This window comes from Centroberyx affinis, unplaced genomic scaffold (assembly GCF_046629955.1).
Source record: "Centroberyx affinis isolate AG114_WGS23_722 - 3 ecotype Tasmania unplaced genomic scaffold, CSIRO-AGI_Caff_v1 ptg002388l_1, whole genome shotgun sequence".
NCBI lineage: Eukaryota > Metazoa > Chordata > Actinopteri > Beryciformes > Berycidae > Centroberyx > Centroberyx affinis.
Genome location: NW_027280642.1, coordinates 105,001 through 124,206, shown reverse-complemented (window position 1 = coordinate 124,206; position 19,206 = coordinate 105,001). Strand labels below are relative to the sequence as shown.

Genomic DNA, 19,206 nt, shown 5'->3' with positions numbered 1-19,206 from the left:
CTTGCCAAGCATATAGTCAGTTGTGGTTTGTGAGTTGCTCCAGTGTGTACTTGTGGTTAGTAATTATTGACAAATAGCAAATTGTCAGACTGTTTGAGCTTGAGTTGGAGATCCCCAATATCCCCTAACCTAGCTGTTACTCACCAGAGCTACTGAGGTCACCTCATTAACATCCTAATAGGATAGATAGCAAAGAGTAATTAGCTTTAACACCTCAGCTTGCAAACCACAGGTCTAAAGCCTCTCCCCTGTGCGTTTGTTTGATCTCACAGCGACACTCCTTGTCATAACAAGAGAGTGGGCTACCAAACGTGTTATCAGAAAAGATAACAATGAGTAGCCAAGACCCCTCCGCGTCTGGAGCTGCAGCTCCCCGGGAGGTAGACGATCCAGAATTACTGGATGCCGTCGCCGGTCTTATTTCCCTCACCCTTGAGGAAAGGAACCGCCTCAAGAGCTATACGCTTAGCGAGTGTGAGGATGAGCTGGAGGAGTTAATAGATTATATTAACCATCCAACAGCGAGGTCACCCCCGCTCACCAAGCCGGAAGTGCTTGGGCGGATAAACCTCCTGTGCCAGCGTAAAATGCAGCTACAAGCTGTAGCATATGAAGAAATGTTTGCCCACCTAAGGCAAGACTACGATTCCGCACAGCTGTCCATCCGCCGCCTGCGTCAGGAAGCCGAAGACGCTAAATCGGAGACCTCTCGGATGAGGAGACACTGTAAAGGACTAGTCGAGCAGCTCCAGGCTGCCCAACGGCCAGCAGAGACCAGAAGCGAAGAACTTCAGGTTGGTACACATGCTGACGCCCCTGGTCAGGAAACACCTGTCACCAGCTCTAATTCCCCAACAGGTTCTTTCTTCGACCCACGTGGTACAAAAAGAAACCACGACGGCACGGCCGAAATCAGCCAGCTGCGTCAAGAACTCCATGCTGTTCAAAGACAAGTAATGGCCCTGACCCAACGGTTTGAAAGTGGCCACTTAGACAGCTATAGAGCACCTCCACCAGCAAGCCGCCAGGTGGAACTAAGCGTCACACCCTCCTGGGACGTACACCGGCCCAGCCCCCATCGCGCAGGTACGCACCTCGACCAGACTCCTTCCCCACCGCGAAGGGGGGAGGAACGCACTCAACTCCTGAGTGGACGAAGTGGTTTTGAGCCCATGTCCACCAGCGAGCCTTACGCGCCACGCTTTTTGCGACAGCGCATCGACCGGACTCCTTCCCCACCGAGAAGGGGGGAAGGATGCACTCAACCCCTGAGTGGACGAAGTGGTTTTGAGCCCTTGTCCACCGGTGAGCATTACGTGTCGCGTAGTTCGCGACTGCGTCGGGATCAAACTCCATCCCCTCCGAGGGAGGAGGAGGAGTACGTGCGGCTACCAAGTGGCCGAAGAGGCTTTGAGTCCTTGTCCGCCAGTGAGCCTTCCGCGTCACGTAGCCCGCGACCGCGCCGGAATCGAACTCCATCCCCTCCGCGGAAGGAGGAGAAGTACATGCGCCGTTCGCGCCCACACCGTGACCGAACTCCATCTCCCCCCAGAAAGGGAAGAGTCAGCACTCATCGCTATAGCGACCTGAGCGACTCCGGAATTTCAGACGACTCGGACGGTCGACGGCCGTTCCGAGAACCAGAACCACGCGTCCGTCTGATCGAGTCCCTAGCAAGGGACATAGAGCGATTCGACCCAACCAATCGGGAGTCGAACGTGGACGACTACCTCCGAGAGGTCGAACGCTGCCTCTTTGAACTGCCGCGCGCCACAACGCGCGAGAAACTTAGGTTGGTGTGGAAAACCACGGCCAGGAGTGTCCATGCATTCATGGAGACACTCTTACCCAGGACTCGAGACCGCTACTCGACCCTCTGTCGGGCCCTACGGGAGGAATACTCACCGTACACCGACTCAGCCTCCGCCACCCTTGGTGCTTTCAACATCCTGCAGAAGAAGCAGGAACCACCTAGGGAATACTACCGACGCCTGAGAGCCGCGTATTTCCAAGGGCGCAGTGCCCCGGGAATGGAGGAGGAACCGGCTTTTAAGTCCTTGTTCCTACACAACCTCCACGACAGTGTGCGCCATGACGTCACCATGCACTGCAGGGTGAACGACCTCACTATGCAGGCGATCCGGAGGTATGCACAGTTGTCATGGGAGACGCGTGTGCGCCCAGTCAGAAAGTACGACGATGATGCCAGAGTCCTGGGGGTCCAGGTCTCAGAAGTCCCCGACTTAGCGCTTGAAGGCAACGAAGTGCCTCGCCCTAAGGAAACCGCAAAAACTGCCCCCCAGGGGCGCCGTCCGCCTCGCCAACAGAGTGAGCGACAGGACAAACGGGAAGAGAACCAACGACCACAAAGACAGTTTGGACACAGACAACAAAACTCCTACCAACAAAAGGTTAGCTTTGGGAAGCACTCCCCACAAGGAGGTAAGTACCAAGGCAAGAACGAAGGTAGAAAACCCCAGTCCCCCAGAAGAGATAACTCAATGCAGGAATTGGAGAGTTTGCTCAGGAGATGCATGACGGAGACAATGAGACAGCTTGAGACATCCTGTCAACCGTCAGCGCTGCCGGACCCCCAAGGGGCCCAACGACAGAGCCTCCTCCTTCAATAAGAACCATTACAGGGCGTGTGTAGGTAGTTAGAGATTTGATGCAGGACCTCACTAGGGAAGTAAGCTCCTCAGTCAACAGTCTGAGTGGTGGAAGAATTCCACCCTATCTGGTTTCCCTAGACCTTGCTGAACAAATCCTAAAATCAGCTACTACCACTGCTGTGCAGCCCTTACAGGTACATCTGGCATATAGCCTTGGCAGTGCAATTCCTATTTTCATAGACCTTAGGAACTTAGAGATAGGATTGGACTCCTTCATATTCGTGTCACCACGATTCACACACCAGTCTGAACATCACACTGGCCAGCTCCAATCCAAGGAGTAGGCCTACTAACTATTAACCACCTTTCCCTTTTCCTTTTCCTCCCCTTTCTTGAAATTCTTTAATAGGGATCAAAAGCAGCAAAAGATTGTGTTGGGGTTAATACATTGCTTACCCAAAATGTGGATGCCTGTGCTTGATGTGTTTTGTTTATTGTAGTTTAAGAAAATAGAAACTCTGCCCAGACGTTGCCTCACTGTCTGCCCAGACACCAGAGCCCTCTGTAAACTTGTGAACTCTATGAACTGTATGGACTGTTCCCATTCTTTCCCATCATCAGGAACATATGGACTGCGTAACCCTCAGGATTACCTCACCTATATGAACTGTCCGGCCCTTGAGTTGCTCTAAAGACTGCGGCCAGCACCCCACTCTTCAGACCAAAGGGGGGATGTTGGGCCACGCCATAAGGTGAAACAAAAGAAAACTAATTAAAACAATAGGGCCAACATCTGTGGCCTAACAAGAAAACCAAAAGCCTTAACTCTAGCCCACCCGCTGGGCTTGATTTCAGACAAAGGAAAAGCAGCGCCAAAAATTCCAACTGGCCCTGAAGTTCACACCTAGGTGTGAATTGGCTGGAATTCAAACTCTGGTCTCTCATTGGACGAGACTCGGGCGAACCCCCGGGATCCCCCATGACGTCACGGAGGATATAAATTCCAGGAGCTACCTTTCCACATCGCCCCTTCTTGCGACTCCGTTGCTATACAAGGTGGTACATTTTAACGTTCGAACTGTTCTTTTGTTTAAGCCAAGGCACAGTCTTCAACTCGCTGGACGAGCCCAGACTGTTTAGTGTTCGCCATAACACTATTTGGATCCAGAAGGATTAGATTAGCTGTTTGTGTATCCGGCAATCTAACTCCTTGCGCGCATCTGTATGAGTAACCAGTGCGCGCAGCCGACCTGCAGAAGTGGACTGGAAGAGACTACAGCTGAGGACACTCCTTCCCTCCAAGAAGATAACGTAAGGAAACGTTTCTTCAGTCAAGTCGACTCCTGGCTAGAATCCTTCGCTGCCTACGAGGAAAGCCAGCTGACCATTGCTCCGTACAAGGAGGAATAACGGTCTCGCCGCGCCGACCCGCCTGGAGAACCCCACCGGCTCGACCCGACGAAAACACACACCAAATCACTCGAGAGTGATTTTCCCAAGTAAGAGGCTTTGGTTCTGGGCAGAGACTAGTATAGGTGTGTTATCTAAGCTTTACTGATCAGAAGCTACTGTTGTGCGTATTGGGAAGCGCATTGGACCGCCGTGTCCATATTATGCTGTGAACCTATCATTAAGCTTGCTGCTTGATTTGATTGTAACGTTTGAAGCTGAATGTGTGCCATTGCATGCCACTGGACTTGCAATTGTGTTTATCGCCACGTAGAGAGCCAATATACTGCATTTTACTAGCTCAAAGACCAGTAACCCGGTGTACTACTTCCCAGTTGTACCCCGAGTTTCTGTGCGGTAAAAGGCTATTATTGGTGCTTTAGACGGCGAGTGCTCCCCTCTATTCTTGCTCTTTCTCTCTCTCTCTTACTAACACACACACACCTGAGGAGTAGAGGGCGTTGGTTTTAGCCGCCTAATTCCAACCCCATCTTGATTCCAAAACTCCTCTTTGTTCAAATTGTGCGGTCACGGCCGCCATCTTGAACTCTCGCGAGACGTCCCACCCACGTGGTCACGTCCGCCATCTTTCTCTCTCTCTCTTCTCCCTTTCACACACACATACATACAACTCCCTACATGCCATTATACTGTTTATGTCTTTTATGCTTGCTAGTTTAGATCCATAGTTGTAGTTGTGTAATAGTAGTTGATTGACTGAAGTATTATTGATTATTAATTAATATTGCTAAAGTAAATAAACGCTGTTATACCTTTAAAGAGAAGTTGTCTGTGATTTCTTATGCATATGTGTTGTGGTAACTGCTGGTTGTGAGGGCCTGTGTACGAATTCACCCTTCACTGTTCACTCATAAATGTACAGTGGTACTCAAACACTGTCATTTGGGGGTGAACAGCCATTTTGAGACTGACTTAAAGGTACGGTTATTGGTCCCTGATTCCAGGGTGGTGCCCCGTTCTATTGACTCCTGTCAATAATTTCATGAATAATTAATAATTTCATAATTATTAATTATTAATTGCTAATAACCAAACCTGCCCCTATCAAAGCCCAACACAACATATTTTATGAGCTTATCGTATGTTTTGCGTGTAAAACCTCATTCTGCAAAGTAACTAGTAACTCCAGCCAGTAGATAAATGTAGTGGAGGAAAAAGAACAAGATTTCCCTCTGAAATGTAGTGGAGGAAAAGTAGAAAGTCTCACAGAATGGAAATACTCCAGTACCTCAAAACTGTACTGAAGTACTTGAGTAAATGTACTTAGTTACTTTCAACCTCTGCATGTAAACACCTTTGTCTGATTACCTTAATTGGAGTAAGGTCATAATCACAGTAAGTATAACCCAGTAATCACATAGACTTCTGTTCAATCTCTCCTTTTATTGAGGCATGTAAAGGCCTTTGATTTCTTTTGTTGTTTTCAGACCCTGCAGGTCAAAGGTCACCAGACACACTAACCTGGTGTAGTTCAGTCAATCCATGTAGAGAAATTACGTTACTTTGAATATGTAAACACTGTAATAAGAGTATTGGCTTAAGCTTATTACTCTCAGTAATCAGAGTAGTGTGTAAAAATGATCTTTTTATATCATGACGGTTTTAGACTGGAAAGACTGATTTTAGCTTCTGTGCTCCAGATACATGGAACGATCTACAACGCATCTTAAAAATCAATACTTTTGTAACCTTTGGACATTTTAGAAATACACAAACCGCAGAAGGACCTAGGGTGTGATCTGAGCGGTGAGGAGTGGTTAAAAATACTATAAAATACTGGGAAATATATAAAGGAGGTTAATACATAGGTTTTATTTTACTCCTTCTAAGCTCCACAGGATGCAGGCTTGCTGACCAATAATTTATGTTGGAAATGTCAGACAGAAACAGGAACATTTTTACATGCAATTTGGGAGTGTAAACTTGTTTACCCATTTTGGGAAAAAGTACTAGAATACATAGGGAAGTGTTTGGGTTCGACAGTACCTGTATCGCCAAGACTATGCCTACTGGGGGACCAAACAGAATTGCCCAATATATCAAAATATGACTTTTCAGTGATAAATGTAGGGGTTGGCACGGCTGCCCGAGTACATCCTCTCCAGATCTAAAAAAAATGGATAGAATCTATGTTAGAAATAGTATCATATGAACTCATGTTAGCTAGAGTCAATGATGAAGGTGAGAACTTTAAGAGGTCATGGGACCGCTTTTTCGCTCATAGCATTGCTGGGACACAGTGATGATCTGGTTGTATTGCTATAATTGCTAAATGTTTATTTTGGTTGTTCTAAATATGTGCATTTACCATGGGCCTTTGGATGTTTTATAACTAAAGGTAATAATACTGTCTGTTTGTGTATATTTAAATAAATAAAAACTTTAATAACAAAAAAAAAGAAATACACAAACCTTCCCTTTTCTGTACAGACTTGTTTTTAATTGTTTATTCACCCCCCCTTTTTGTTTTGTTTTTTTTTACATTTTTTGTTTCTTTTGTCTCATTTTGGGGTTTTTTTTGTCATTGTAATCATTGTACATGAAGGCCACCCTCAATGATTTCTTTGAGAAATAAATAAAGTTTTTTTTTTTTTGTGAATACCTGTTAACAATGTCCTTTAGTGCATGTATTCTATATCTGTTGTATTCAAAAGCCCATCTAGGGACAAACATTGCAAATTAGCTTATAGGTTATATATGTTATGATATATGACATCAGACTATTTTTTTTCTAAAAATGTTCCATCTCTGTGTATCTGTCCCTACTCAAATAAACATTGAAATGAAATGAAATGAAATGAAATGAACGTAAACAAACCTCACCACCGGGCCCTGCCGCCAAGAGAGTGTCCATTATATTCATAACCTGGTGTTGCAATAAGCATTGTGCTGCTACAATGAGATGCCCTGCCACCACACTACTGCTTTTGCATACAAATGAATGTGTGGTGAATGAGAGGAAGCCTCATCGGCCTCATGGTCTGCTCCCTGCTCACTCCACCATGCCATCGCCTCTTATCACTCTCCTCGATATCAGTGGAACAGGCCGCAGCATCGTTTTCACCACACACAGAATGAGCACTTTTTGTGTATCTGCATCAAAATGTGTGTGTGTGTGTGTGTCTGTGTCTGGCTTTCTTGTTTACATTATAAGCTGTTAGCTGATGCTCCAGTCCAGGAACAGTATAATGACTGCTTGTTCGCACTGCAAGCAACTTGGGTCATGGGTCGCTCTATTTTTGACCGTTTGTGGGCGGTGAGAGACGCTCCGATTGCTTCTATGTAGTGGTGGAGCTGCAAAGTTTTGACCAAGAAAAAAACCCCCAAATTACTTATATATTTTAATATATTCTCTCAATGATTTTGTGTTGTATTATTTTTTTTTAGAACAGCTAACTTTATTCCATATTAGGTCAAACCTTGTAGCCATGTTTGATAGGCTACTCCTTATGAAAAAGTAGTGTACTTTAAGTTTACTTTTTAAGAACTTGTTGTGACTTAAGTATTCCTACTGTGCTTTAAGTATAGCGTATACTTCTAGTATCATTAAAAGTATAAGCCTAAGTATACTATTCTCAACCCGTTTTTGCAAAAGTATAAAGTATTCAACAAGTCTAACAGTACAAGTATAAATTTAAATATACTATTCTTAAGTGTACCTTTTGCAAGTACAACTATATTAATTAAAAACTAATCTTGCTCATTTTTGTATATTAAAATTCTCCAAGGGAAATGTTAAATTAGCATAAAACGAATCAACAAAACTTCCAATTATTTATTTCCCTCCAATATTGCCATCTACTCCAACAATGGATGCAACCATTCTCCAAATATACTTTTTGAGACATTTATTCCTGTAGTCTGTCAAATAAAAGTTTTAGACAGCTGGGAAAGTTTGAATGGCTGTTCTTTTTGCATTTGCCAGGTGGAACTATTGTTCATGAAGCAAAATGACATCAGTAGAGAAACAAGGAAGCACGGAAGTCTGATTGGCTGTTGACGGCTGATAAGCAAAACAACTTCAGCCGTCACCAACTTTTCTCAGCCAACAAGCTTGTTGCTGGTCCACACACCGGCCGAGTTTCCCTGGTCGCTCAGTTCTTATAGGAAATGAATGTACTTCTGGTGACATGTTGACAGAACATGTGATAGAGAAATGCTAGTTAAAGGAATAATACGAAATAAGAGCTAAGGAGAGAGGTAGAAAGGATTATTAAACCTTGACAATGTTAGAGAAAGTAGGAAGGAAAGGAGGAAGACGTGAGAGAAAGAAATCTGACTCTGTTGAGAGAGGCGAGGAATTTCTCGAATTTGAAGGAAGATAGGAAGTGACTTTTGTTCGGGCCCTAACTCTAACCAGCAGTGTTGGTGCCATGTTTCACCCTTTGAGCTACAACAGTTTGAGATCCCCTTCATCATCATCAAATTCCCCCTCCACTTATCATGTCCTTCTGTGTGTATCACCACCCAGATGGAGCTAACACAATTACGAGGGGATCCATAAAAGCTGAGCAGGTGTCTGCTGAGGACCAGCAGTGTGGATGCAGCGGCGAACACAAGTACCATCTGTCATTAATAAGGCAATGGCAGTGTGATTCGGAAATGTACACAAACGGATGGTAAGCCTTAGTATTAGTAGTCTAGAAGAATTTAGCATGCTGAGGGGAAGAAAGAGAGGAAAAGATGCACCATGAACAAGCAGCACATTATTTTGTTTAAAGAGGAACTAAACACCTAATCTCTGAACCATCGTCTATCGGTCTGACGACGATTAGACTCTGGGGGCGACGGCTAATATTTCGGGGTTTCCGGTGTAGCCAGCGGACATCCGGGCCAAGACTTCCTCTTCCGTGCGCCGGTCATTGTTTACAGTCCGATTAGCAACTTGAGACATGAGAATGGAGTTGGAGTTGAGAGACGACGTCTCATATGCAGATATCTGTTCATAGAGATTAGCCGAAATGTCGTCTGGACCTAAAAAATTTGTGAAACAATCCGGTCGTATATATCGTCTCTCAACTCCGACTACATTCTCGCGTCTCAAGTTGCTAATCGGACTGTAAACAATGACCGGCGCACGGAAGAGGAAGTCTTGGCCCGGATGTCCGCTGGTTACACCGGAAACCCCGAAATATTGGCCGTCGCCCCCAGAGTCTAATCGTCGTCAGACCGATAGACGATGGGTTCCGAGATTGCTAAACACCAAACCCAAATCTGTGTAAAGCCTGACATCTGATGGTAAAAACCATGCAACTGAACTTGCCATCTGCTATTGGCTGATCTTTAGTGACAGGTGATGTCACCTTCTATAGAGTACAACAAGTGGTGACATCATCTGGCACCAAAGATCAGCTAATAGCAGATGGCAGTAGCATGCTTTTTATTAGATGTCGGGCTTTACACAGATTTGGGGTTTAGTGACGGGTTTTATGACGGGCACAGCTGCATCGTCAAAGATGGAGGTAAGTTAGCTAACACAAATGTTTTTTACTTGTAGGTATTTCATTCACAATTTATTAACTTTCCTGTTAAATAGAAAGAGACGAGTGCTCAGGTGTAGCAGTTTGCTGACTATGTAAACAAGTTAGCTGTTAGCTAGTAGTTGCTAACTTTAGCTGGTGTGGTCACGGCCATAGAGATCAGTTAGACAGCCAGCTGCATATTCTTTGGTCACGGCTTGTGTGCTAGCTAACGTTAGCTGGCTACATAGCATAGTTAGGCTTGTTTTAGGCAGAAATAAACACCTTCACCCTGCTTTTCCCCCGGTGTGCATGGAAATCTTCCCTGAGCACAGGAGGCGATAAGACTCATGCTTGTTCTGGGTCAGATTTATTTACAGTAGGCTATAAGACTCATGCTTGTACTGCAAGTACGGTATGTGAAGGCCAGAATGAGTTTTGTAAGGATCTTACTGCTGTTTGTTGAAGTAAAACAGAGGTGTATTTTTAAATGTGATGGGTTAAGAAATTTCCTAAAAGCCCATTTTCCCTCTACAAGTCAAACTATTCAAGAACATAATAGTGGATATATCCCAAATTTAGACGAATAAACTACAAATACTGTGACTGAAATATTGAATGATTTATAGATATAGGTTGTAAATTTATTTGGATTAGATTGATGGAGAAAAACATCCTAAAACAGGCCGTCTTTGGCTTCATATTTATCTCAAATGTTCACATTTATTAGAGCAATACAGCGGCAGGGGAACAGACTGATCCAGTGCAAACCATGACGGATAAACAATAATGTGAATTAATGCTGTCAGCCATCTTGGCTAAAAGCCCAGCGGCCTTTCTAAGAAATAAATCAATCCTAATTGAAAGGGAAGACATTTCATGAAGCGATGCATTAGTGCTTTGCTAAAAGTTACATTTCAGGCATTTAGCTGATGCTCTTATCCAGAGCCACTTACAATGAGTGCAGAAGTAAATAAGCTTCAATTCGCAGAAACATTACAAGCAACCAATAATAAGGAGAGGAAGGGTCATAGTGGCCTGACAATATTCCTAAAATTACCCTAAAATGTAAGAGAGAAGTGCTGGGGAAAAAAATAGGAAAAATAAGAGCTAAGAAAGAGATTTTGTCAGGCAGTTTGACCTCACAGCTTGTTAAAGTCACAATGACTTTTTCAGATTGTTAGCTTATTCTCCATATAGAGAGTTAAAGGGATGGTGAAGTTTGGTAGTACCTTGGGTTGTGTAGCTTCCTGAACATGATATAACCTGAATAATAACATGAATCCATGTCATGAATTGTTGGACCTCATTATGTTAGGCCTACACATTGCAAACAGTCACCAACCAGCCCAACGCAGCAGGCAAACCTAAAAATTAGATTAGATATTAGATTTAGTTTTCTTTAAGATATTAAATTGATACTGGACTCATGATTTGTTCTGACTTGACTTGCTGTTCTACATTTAGACTTGTGACTTGAGACTTGTGCCTCAAGACTTGAGACTGACTGAGCAAAGTTGACTTGGTCACACCTCTGGCGAGCTCCGTTGCCGCTTGCTGTTAACAATGAGTCCAAACAGAGTATGTCAAAATATATAAGTGTAAAAGTGTGTTTTGGTCGTCATTCAGCGTCTACATGGAAATGAAGACTAATATTCCCAAACACCATATATCCATTTTAGGGGGGAGAAACTCATTACCTGAAGTTCATCACTCAATATGTCTAAAATACAGAGCGTCCCGCCTGTGGAAGCATTATCACTTTGTCAACCGAGGACTTAAGTTACGGACTATCTTTCAAAAAGGACTGTAGTTTGTTTTCATTTTGTGCAGTCAGTCATGTTGTCAGAGTAGGCGTCAGGTGGAGGATACCTCATTTTGGGATCAAGCTCTTCAAATGATGTTCTCTGTCTGGTTGATGGCCTGGCTGGACGCTGCTGTCACTGGTAATGGAGATGCACTGCTTGGTCATCATGTGGGGGATAGAGGGGTCAGAGGAGGGTCTGTGTGTGTGTGTGTGTGTGTGTGTGTGTGTGTGTGAAGGTAAGTCTGCAATGACTCTCCTCTGCAGTGAAATAGAGGGAGAGAGGTTGCGTTCTCACTGCAGCTGAAAGTTTCCTAATTCTGTTTTTTGTTCCCATCTAGTTAAAGGAATTGGTCTGTCTGGTTATGGATTCTGTGTGTATACTGGAAATTTCCACCAAGAATTGAGAACTGAGACCAAATATTGTATTCTTGTTTCCAAAATGACCTTTAACTAAAGGCTTACTGGAAACATCTCTATGCTTTTTGAAGCAGCAAAGATTAAACCTATGTCATTAGGCCATGATGAACAATATTTCAGAAAACGAAAGTCAGATAGAGCCGATTGGAAAATGAACACCTGTTTGTTTTAGGTGATCAGTCAACGTCAGACACACAGTCCCGCTCAAACTGTAATCATGTTCTCTGTTCTCCAAGTATCAGTGTGACGTTCCTGCATTTGATAGTTAAACATGAGTGTCAGGTGCTTTTTGCTGCATCCTTCTGTAAACTGAGCGTTTTGGGCTGTTTGCTCACAGTGTTCTTTGATACCTACCTCCCATACCTGATCCCTCTCAGTTTCTCTGGTTCCTGTGTAATATCCTGGTAGGATTCCTGGAATTGTTTGATGGCGAACTGGTTCCCACAAGTACAGTGGTCATTTTACTTTGTCATTCGTAGATCTACTTTGTCACATTTAGGTGGACTTGCTTCAGGTTTAGCTGTCTTTTGTCAGATATAGATGGAGTTGTATCAGGTTTAGATGTAGTTTGTCAAACTTAGATGGAATAATTAGGGTCAAGGATAAATCATAAGTCTGACAAAAGACAGCTAAACCTGATACAACACCATCTAAATTTAACAAAGTACGGCTAAACCTGATACAAATCCATCTAAATCTGACAAAGACAGTCTGTCAAATTTAGGTGGACTTGTGTCAGGTTTAGCTGTCTCTTGTCAGATTTAGATGGAGTTGTATCAGGTTTAAATATACTTTGTCAGATTTAGATGGAATCATTGGGGTCTTACAGCATACTCTATGTTTGTAGGAGTCAAATTATGAATGTAAACACATCTGCATTGTTTACATGGGAAACTCTGTTGTTCATTTTGAAGACACTAGAATATTTCATATGTGCTAAATGTTTCAGGAGTGCATGCTCTTTACACAGATTGTAATAGCTCTGTTACAGTTTATTTCTCGATTGCTCAGATGCATTTCTAGAAACAATAGTGCAGATTTTAAGTTAGTTTGCAAAACATTAAATACATGTTCAAATTTAAAATCCTTTTTGGAACATTACATACCATCAACAAAATGACATACTGATGTATACAAATCAAATGCAATAACAAAAAATCTTCACTAACATCAACAAAATGAAAGACGGCCACATTTTTCAAAAGAGTATGTTAAATTTAAAGTTTATCATTACAATTAAAATAACTGAACATAAAATTAATTAAATGTTTTAGGCTGCAGAGTCCATAGTTTTTTTTTTTGTTTGACAGCATCTTGCCTTTCATTGGCATTGGGCCATAAATTCTAATCAGCGTCACACCATGCAGCTACTCTTCCGAGCGAGACATCAGGGACAAATAAAGCTTTGTGTTGCGTATCCAACCTTGGCATCAGGCATTGTCTCAATGAGCGTGTCCTGATCATGTGGATCATGGTCATGCAACTTTTTATTTTTAAAGCTCTTGCACTGAAATGCATTGAGAAAGTTGGGAGTAACACCATGGACATTCTTGCATGGTTTCGGATCCATCATGGTGGAATCACATATTGTCCCATATGATGATGAAATTGATCAACTGTTGCCCCTCCGCTCTGCAAGCCCATCCAGAAATACTATGTGTGCTGTGTTACAGGCCCCAAATAATGGGAGGAAAGGTGACATTGTTGGTATGATGTCTCTTGTTGATTGTCTGTTGATTATGTATGCAGCAGCACTGATGTGTCCAAGACAAATTTCCTTTGGGACAATAAATCTGGTCTGGTCTGGTCTGGTCTGGTCTGGTCTCATCTCATGCTGGTGGATGACCAGATTTTGGCCTACAGCCGCACACATTGTATGTTCCGACCTCATTCCTCTGGAGCATCAATTGGCTCCCTTCGTGTGTGATTTCAAATGGGTCACCAAATGAAGAGTTTTGCACATGTGACTATCGAGTCACCACATCTGCAAGTGAGTTTCTCAAATCTGAAAGATGTTTGAGGTATCTGTGAACATAACACTCCTGTGTGAAATTTGTATTTACTGGTTGCATTTGTGTTAAATGGTTTGCAAAATGTCTTTTAGATAGTGGTCACTGTGTCAATGCATTTACAGTTTGTTACCTGAACAATCAAGAAAAGCTGTAATAATGGCATTTGGTCCACTACACTATATCGTAAAGAAACTGACAAGAACACTCTACTATTGGCTATAAGTGCACATCACATTCCTCTGAAAAAAAGTTTGCCTAATAGCTAGTTTTCTAAATTTAGAAGACAACAGAGATGAAATGCAGATAGAGTGGAGTGGATTGAGTGTGCTTATAATACAGCAGTGCAGACACCTCACTCTGACCTATTAAGGCAGAGAAGAAAAAATAAAGTATTCTATGACATGCATTACATGTTATTCCTCTCATTCACATGACATGGGACCAGTTTTTATGAAACCGTGGCACATCTGGATCACATCCTGAAAGCTAAATGTTAGGAAAGGACCATTGCATACTCTGTTTTGATGACAAATATTTTAGTGTTTTTTTTAATATATTTTTGCTATGTGCTGCTAGTATGGAATGACTAGTGTAGAATGGGAGACTCTCCATCAGTTAAAATGATTGACCTGATGGAGAGCCGGATGGAATAAATTTCCATCCGGCTTCCTTGGGTCTTCTTGCAGAACCGGTTGGTGTTTTCCTTGTAATAGGATTCATGGGTCAGTTCCACTGTATGCTTACTGTATATAAGCAAGAGATCACTTCAGTCTTTCAGGACATCAGCTCCACAGACATACAGAGGAACATCCAGAGGTGCAAAGGCTACAGAGGCAGAGACGCCACAGACATCATGAAAACTATTGCAGCTTTCTTGCTGGTGCTGTGTCACCTGGCCATCAGTCATGGTAAGTCACCATCAGATGCCGTATATTTTCCTGCAACATATGAATAATCCACTCACTGATGTCGATTTCCTCTCCGCAGCCTGGAACTGCAAGGCGGGCCCACGGCTGTCCTATGCATCACAGATTGATGCTGGACAGGGCAAAGTGGTCGCGACAGACAGATACAATCGCAACTATTTCCTGAGTGGATCATCCTGGTACAGACTGCCCTCAGCCAGCCTCAAGCATGTCACAGTGGGACACGCAGGGATGTGGGGCATCAGCACCAGGAACTACATCTACAAATTTGTGGCTGGCAGCTGGGCACGTGCATCAGGTAAAAAGGGGAGAATTTGTTACATTATTTGCATGCCTTCTTTCTCCTTGGGGAAGTTGGGTCATTGCTGCAGCAAACTGTAGGATAAAGATAAAAATACAAAAAACAGAATATATTAAAAACTTCAGATACAGTGTCTTCATCATGGTAATACATTGCTCCTGTCGGCTAGAAAGAATACAGACTGACAGATTTACAGAACAGATATTTGCAGTTCACAGATTTATGAAGTCAGGACGACATGCTGACTAAATGTACCTGTACCTCTGTGTTTTTCCTTGCCTGCAGGTTCGTTGAAGCAGATTGACGCTGGCGGTAATCTTTTCACTGTGGGAGTCACTACCAGCAACTACCCCTACTGTCTAAGGACTAGCTACGTTTTGGGCTTCCACGGCAAGGGCTCTGTCTCCTGGACACGCATGTCAACTAGATTGAAGTACTACAGCTGCGGCCCCTACGGATGCTGGGGAGTTGACACGAGCTCCCGTGTCTACCTCACAAAGGTGGGAAACTGTTTGCAGAACCCATGAAACCTCATATGTCTTTTAACTCTTATATGCTGTGTTACCATTATTATTATTTAGTACATTAATCTCACACTCATGGATCATGACTCTCATGATTCATTAGTTTGTTTTTGAGCAACTGATGGCAGTCGTTCTGATGTTGACGTGCATCTCTTGACAGAGTGTGACTCCGTCCAGCTGCGCCAACTCTGGCTGGGTGCAGATCCCAGGACTGGCCTTGAATGTGGTTGAGGTGGGGAGTGACGGCAAAGTCTTCGGAGTGACCACAACCGGCCAGGTCTGCGAAAGGTAAGCCGATACTTACATTCTTTAGGGCATTCTTTACTGTGATTATGGGTATAACAGGTTTGCAATTGGTACAAAGTGAGTCAAAGTACCCATAATATTCTCTAAATATAACAATAATAATCCTAATAATAAACAAAATTCATTCTGTAAATAACACCGTAATATTCAGTAAAGAACATCCTCAAGGCTATTATGGTTTCTATTCAAACACGTGCATAAGGACTGAAAACTTTACTGCAGTACTACAATATACCAACAAAGAATAAACACAGGAGAAAACAAGTAAACATGTTGCCAATTAAAATAATGCAGGCACCCCTTGGACCAATCAGTAACAAGATACATCATCCCTCCAAGTTTCATCAAAATTGGCCTTTCAGTGTTTAACATTTTGGCCTTTAATTATAGCGGCCCCATTAGGCTGAACACAAATGCTGGAACACAATGTGAAGATGTGAATGTGAAAATTCCACCGTTGTGTATTTGAGGATAAAACCACATGTTTTTGAAATATTGACTGATGAATTTAAGTTTGCAAAATTTTCCCAAAATGGAATCAGGACCTTCTTTATTCATAAGATGAAAATAATTGATCCCAGAAGGGAATCGGGTTCAATTGGCGCAGCAAAGAATGGCACAGAAATAAAAATACAATAAAAGAATCTCAAAAACGGAGCATCTTCATAAGGCTTGTAAGTTTCTGCTGGTGAAAAAAATAATTCTCCTAATGATCGATTGACAGACTTCTACATTCATCTTCTCTCTCAACAGAACCGGCATCACCAGTCGTGTTCCACAAGGGACCGTATGGACGTTTGTCCCCATTTGCACCCCCATGAAACACGTCAGCTACGACCTGGGCAATGTCTGGGCCGTGTCCACCTCTGGTGTGGTCATGCGGTGCACACACTAATGTCAGACGTACAGACAGACGTACAATTCTGCGTAGTAACGACAATCCAGTCCTTATCTGCTCCATAGCACATCTTTCTCTTTTAGTCGTCGAAGACATGGGATTTTCTTAGGGCAGAGTAAACTGTTTAGGTGGCTTTTTTTGGAGAGATTACTGGGTTTTTAGGCAATACAGAGTTTTCCTGTTTATCCTGTCTGTTTTGGCTTTAAACTTGGGTAACAATGTATGAATAACTAATGCATTTCCATTCTACCTTAATTAAAATATTTGCATCCAACCTGTTGTTTCTTTGTTGCAGTTCTGACATTTGCCAATCCATAGGCTCTGATGTAACTATCCCTTTGTCCTCATGTTTAGACTACTGTAACTCTCTTTATTTTGGCATCAGTCAAAAATCTCTTTCACAACACCAGCTTGGTCAGAATGCTGCAGCTAGGAGTTTAACAATTAGTCAATTGGGCAACTGTCATGTGCAAATATATATTTTAATTTTAGATATATCAGAGTTTGATAGGAAAAACATTTTCAGCGATCAAAAACATCAACAGTACATGTCAGGTTTGGTTTTTTCCCCTCAGAATCAAAGAGCGAGGGCTTCTTTCTAGATCAAATGACATATATATATATTTCAATCAGGAGAGACAAGTGAATGAAGTAAAGATAATAGTTTATTATAACAGATGATATGGTGAAAATTAACACTTAACAAGAGTCTTTGGCGCTTAGACTCTACAGGGAGATTCTGAAATCGAGGGGCACCAGCCCTGAGCAGCAGCAAGATAAATCCCCCCGTGGAGTCCAGACACTGGTGGTGGTGGCTGATGACTTCTGCTGAAACTGATAGCTGGTGAGGCTGATGAGTGAAGAAGCTGATGAAGCTGATGAAGCTGATGAAGCTGATGAAGCTGATGAAGCTGATGAATCTGCGAAGACTGGGCGGAGACGGGGAGGTGGAGGGGTACGCATAACAGCAGCATGGATGGACTACAGCGGAGAGAGAGACATTTAAAAAGACAGCAGCAAAATGATAGGCTAATGATAGAGGTGTGTCGCTGTGCTATTGGATAGATGTGACCAGCTGATGTGAACAGCTGATATCTCAATTGACAGCCCGGGAAAGGACAGCAAGGAAATAATGAGTGAGCATGCATGAGAGAAGTGAATGGCAGGATGGAATGAGAAGTGAAACTACAGCATAAGCATGCAAAAGATAGTCTTCCTGACTGAACCTTCGCTAAAGCTCCATGTATATATATATATATCCCAGGTAGAGCCGCCGCTGCATATCATAATGTACACATATTTAATAACAAAAGCCAAAAAAATTTACAATGTTTTATTTTCCTGTATTTTTGTATCAAAATCCCATTACTTTTACTGGAAAATAGTATATTTTTAGTGGTTACTTCATGGCGTACCAGTAGGCGTACAGAAAAATTCCAAACCAAAAATACAATCACAGGTTTTTGATCAATCCCCCTTCGCCTCTCCCACCATATGAAACCTACAACTTCACAACTTCCAAGTGGCAACAAGATAAAGTGATGCATTTCTGTGTGTTCACCCCAGAAAACCCCATTTAGTTTTCCCAAGACACCGTGGTTGCGTCCCGGTGGCTGGAATTGATTCATTTAGAAGAATCTGGAATTCATGACAGCTAAAGATGATGCACAAAACATTTTGAAACTTTTGAACAATTTTTGCGCAGTCCCTGCCCCGCATTTTGTCCCGCCTCAACATCCTGTTTCAACCGGAAATACGTTTAGATTATGGAAGCAAGACGCCATCGAAATGCTCTTTGCTCGAGCCTTTACTGTGAATATTCATGGTTTCTTACAACACACAAAATATTGGCTTCGACTTGTTTCAGCTCCCTATTTGCCTCAGCCCGCCCAAGGTTTCTTCCAAGTTTTCCAACTAAGGTTTATCTTAGGAGTTTTTCCTTGTGTACATTAGGGTCTAAGGCTGGGGGTGCCGGGTAGGTTAGGCTGTAGAATAGGTAGATTGTTTGTCTTGCTAAAATCTGCTCTTGCCTACCTTGTGTTTTTCGCTATGCTTGTCCTATATAATTTTGTTCACTGTTGATTGTGTTTAGTTAGATCTAGCTAGACACATTCTCTGTAAAGCCCTCTGAGACATGCTTGTGATAAAGGGCGATATAAATAAACAAACTTACAGATACTGCTGGCCAAATATCTGAGTCTGTTGGGCAAAGTGTGTGTGTCTGGACGTGTGTGTCGGGGGCTGTGTGTGTGTGTGTGTGTCGGGACGTGTGTGTCGGGGGCTGTGTGTGTGTGTGTGTGTGTGTGTGTATTGCTGCAACGGTTGGCTGGCAAAGTTGGCCCTATGCGAATAAACTCTTGGCCAAATAGCTGTGTGTCTGTTGGATTAACGTCAGCTTGCTTATAACCCAGGAGACTCCCAGTCATTTTGGATACTAGTTTAGTTTAATTTACTCATCATACAAATGAGAAAAT

At 42.9% G+C, this 19,206-nt stretch overlaps 1 protein-coding gene across 1 annotated transcript; it reads left to right on the top strand.

Moving 5' to 3' along the window:
* Nucleotides 1-14,560: 14,560 nt before the first annotated feature.
* LOC139656150 (fish-egg lectin-like) lies at nt 14,561-17,006 on the top strand. The gene is made up of 5 exons (XM_071533655.1): nt 14,561-14,685; nt 14,765-15,001; nt 15,290-15,504; nt 15,689-15,816; nt 16,588-17,006. Exons 1-5 carry the CDS (start codon nt 14,631-14,633, stop codon nt 16,727-16,729), a joined length of 777 nt encoding a protein of 258 aa, XP_071389756.1. The 5' UTR covers nt 14,561-14,630; the 3' UTR covers nt 16,730-17,006.
* Nucleotides 17,007-19,206: the final 2,200 nt, after the last annotated feature.

Coding starts and splice junctions, on each gene's coding strand:
- LOC139656150 (XM_071533655.1), top strand. CDS start 14,631: ATGAAAACTATTGCAGCTTTCTTGCTGGTGCTGTGTCACCTGGCCATC. Junction 14,686..14,764: donor TCACCTGGCCATCAGTCATG/GTAAGTCACCAT, acceptor TCCTCTCCGCAG/CCTGGAACTGCAAGGCGGGC. Junction 15,817..16,587: donor ACCGGCCAGGTCTGCGAAAG/GTAAGCCGATAC, acceptor CTCTCTCAACAG/AACCGGCATCACCAGTCGTG.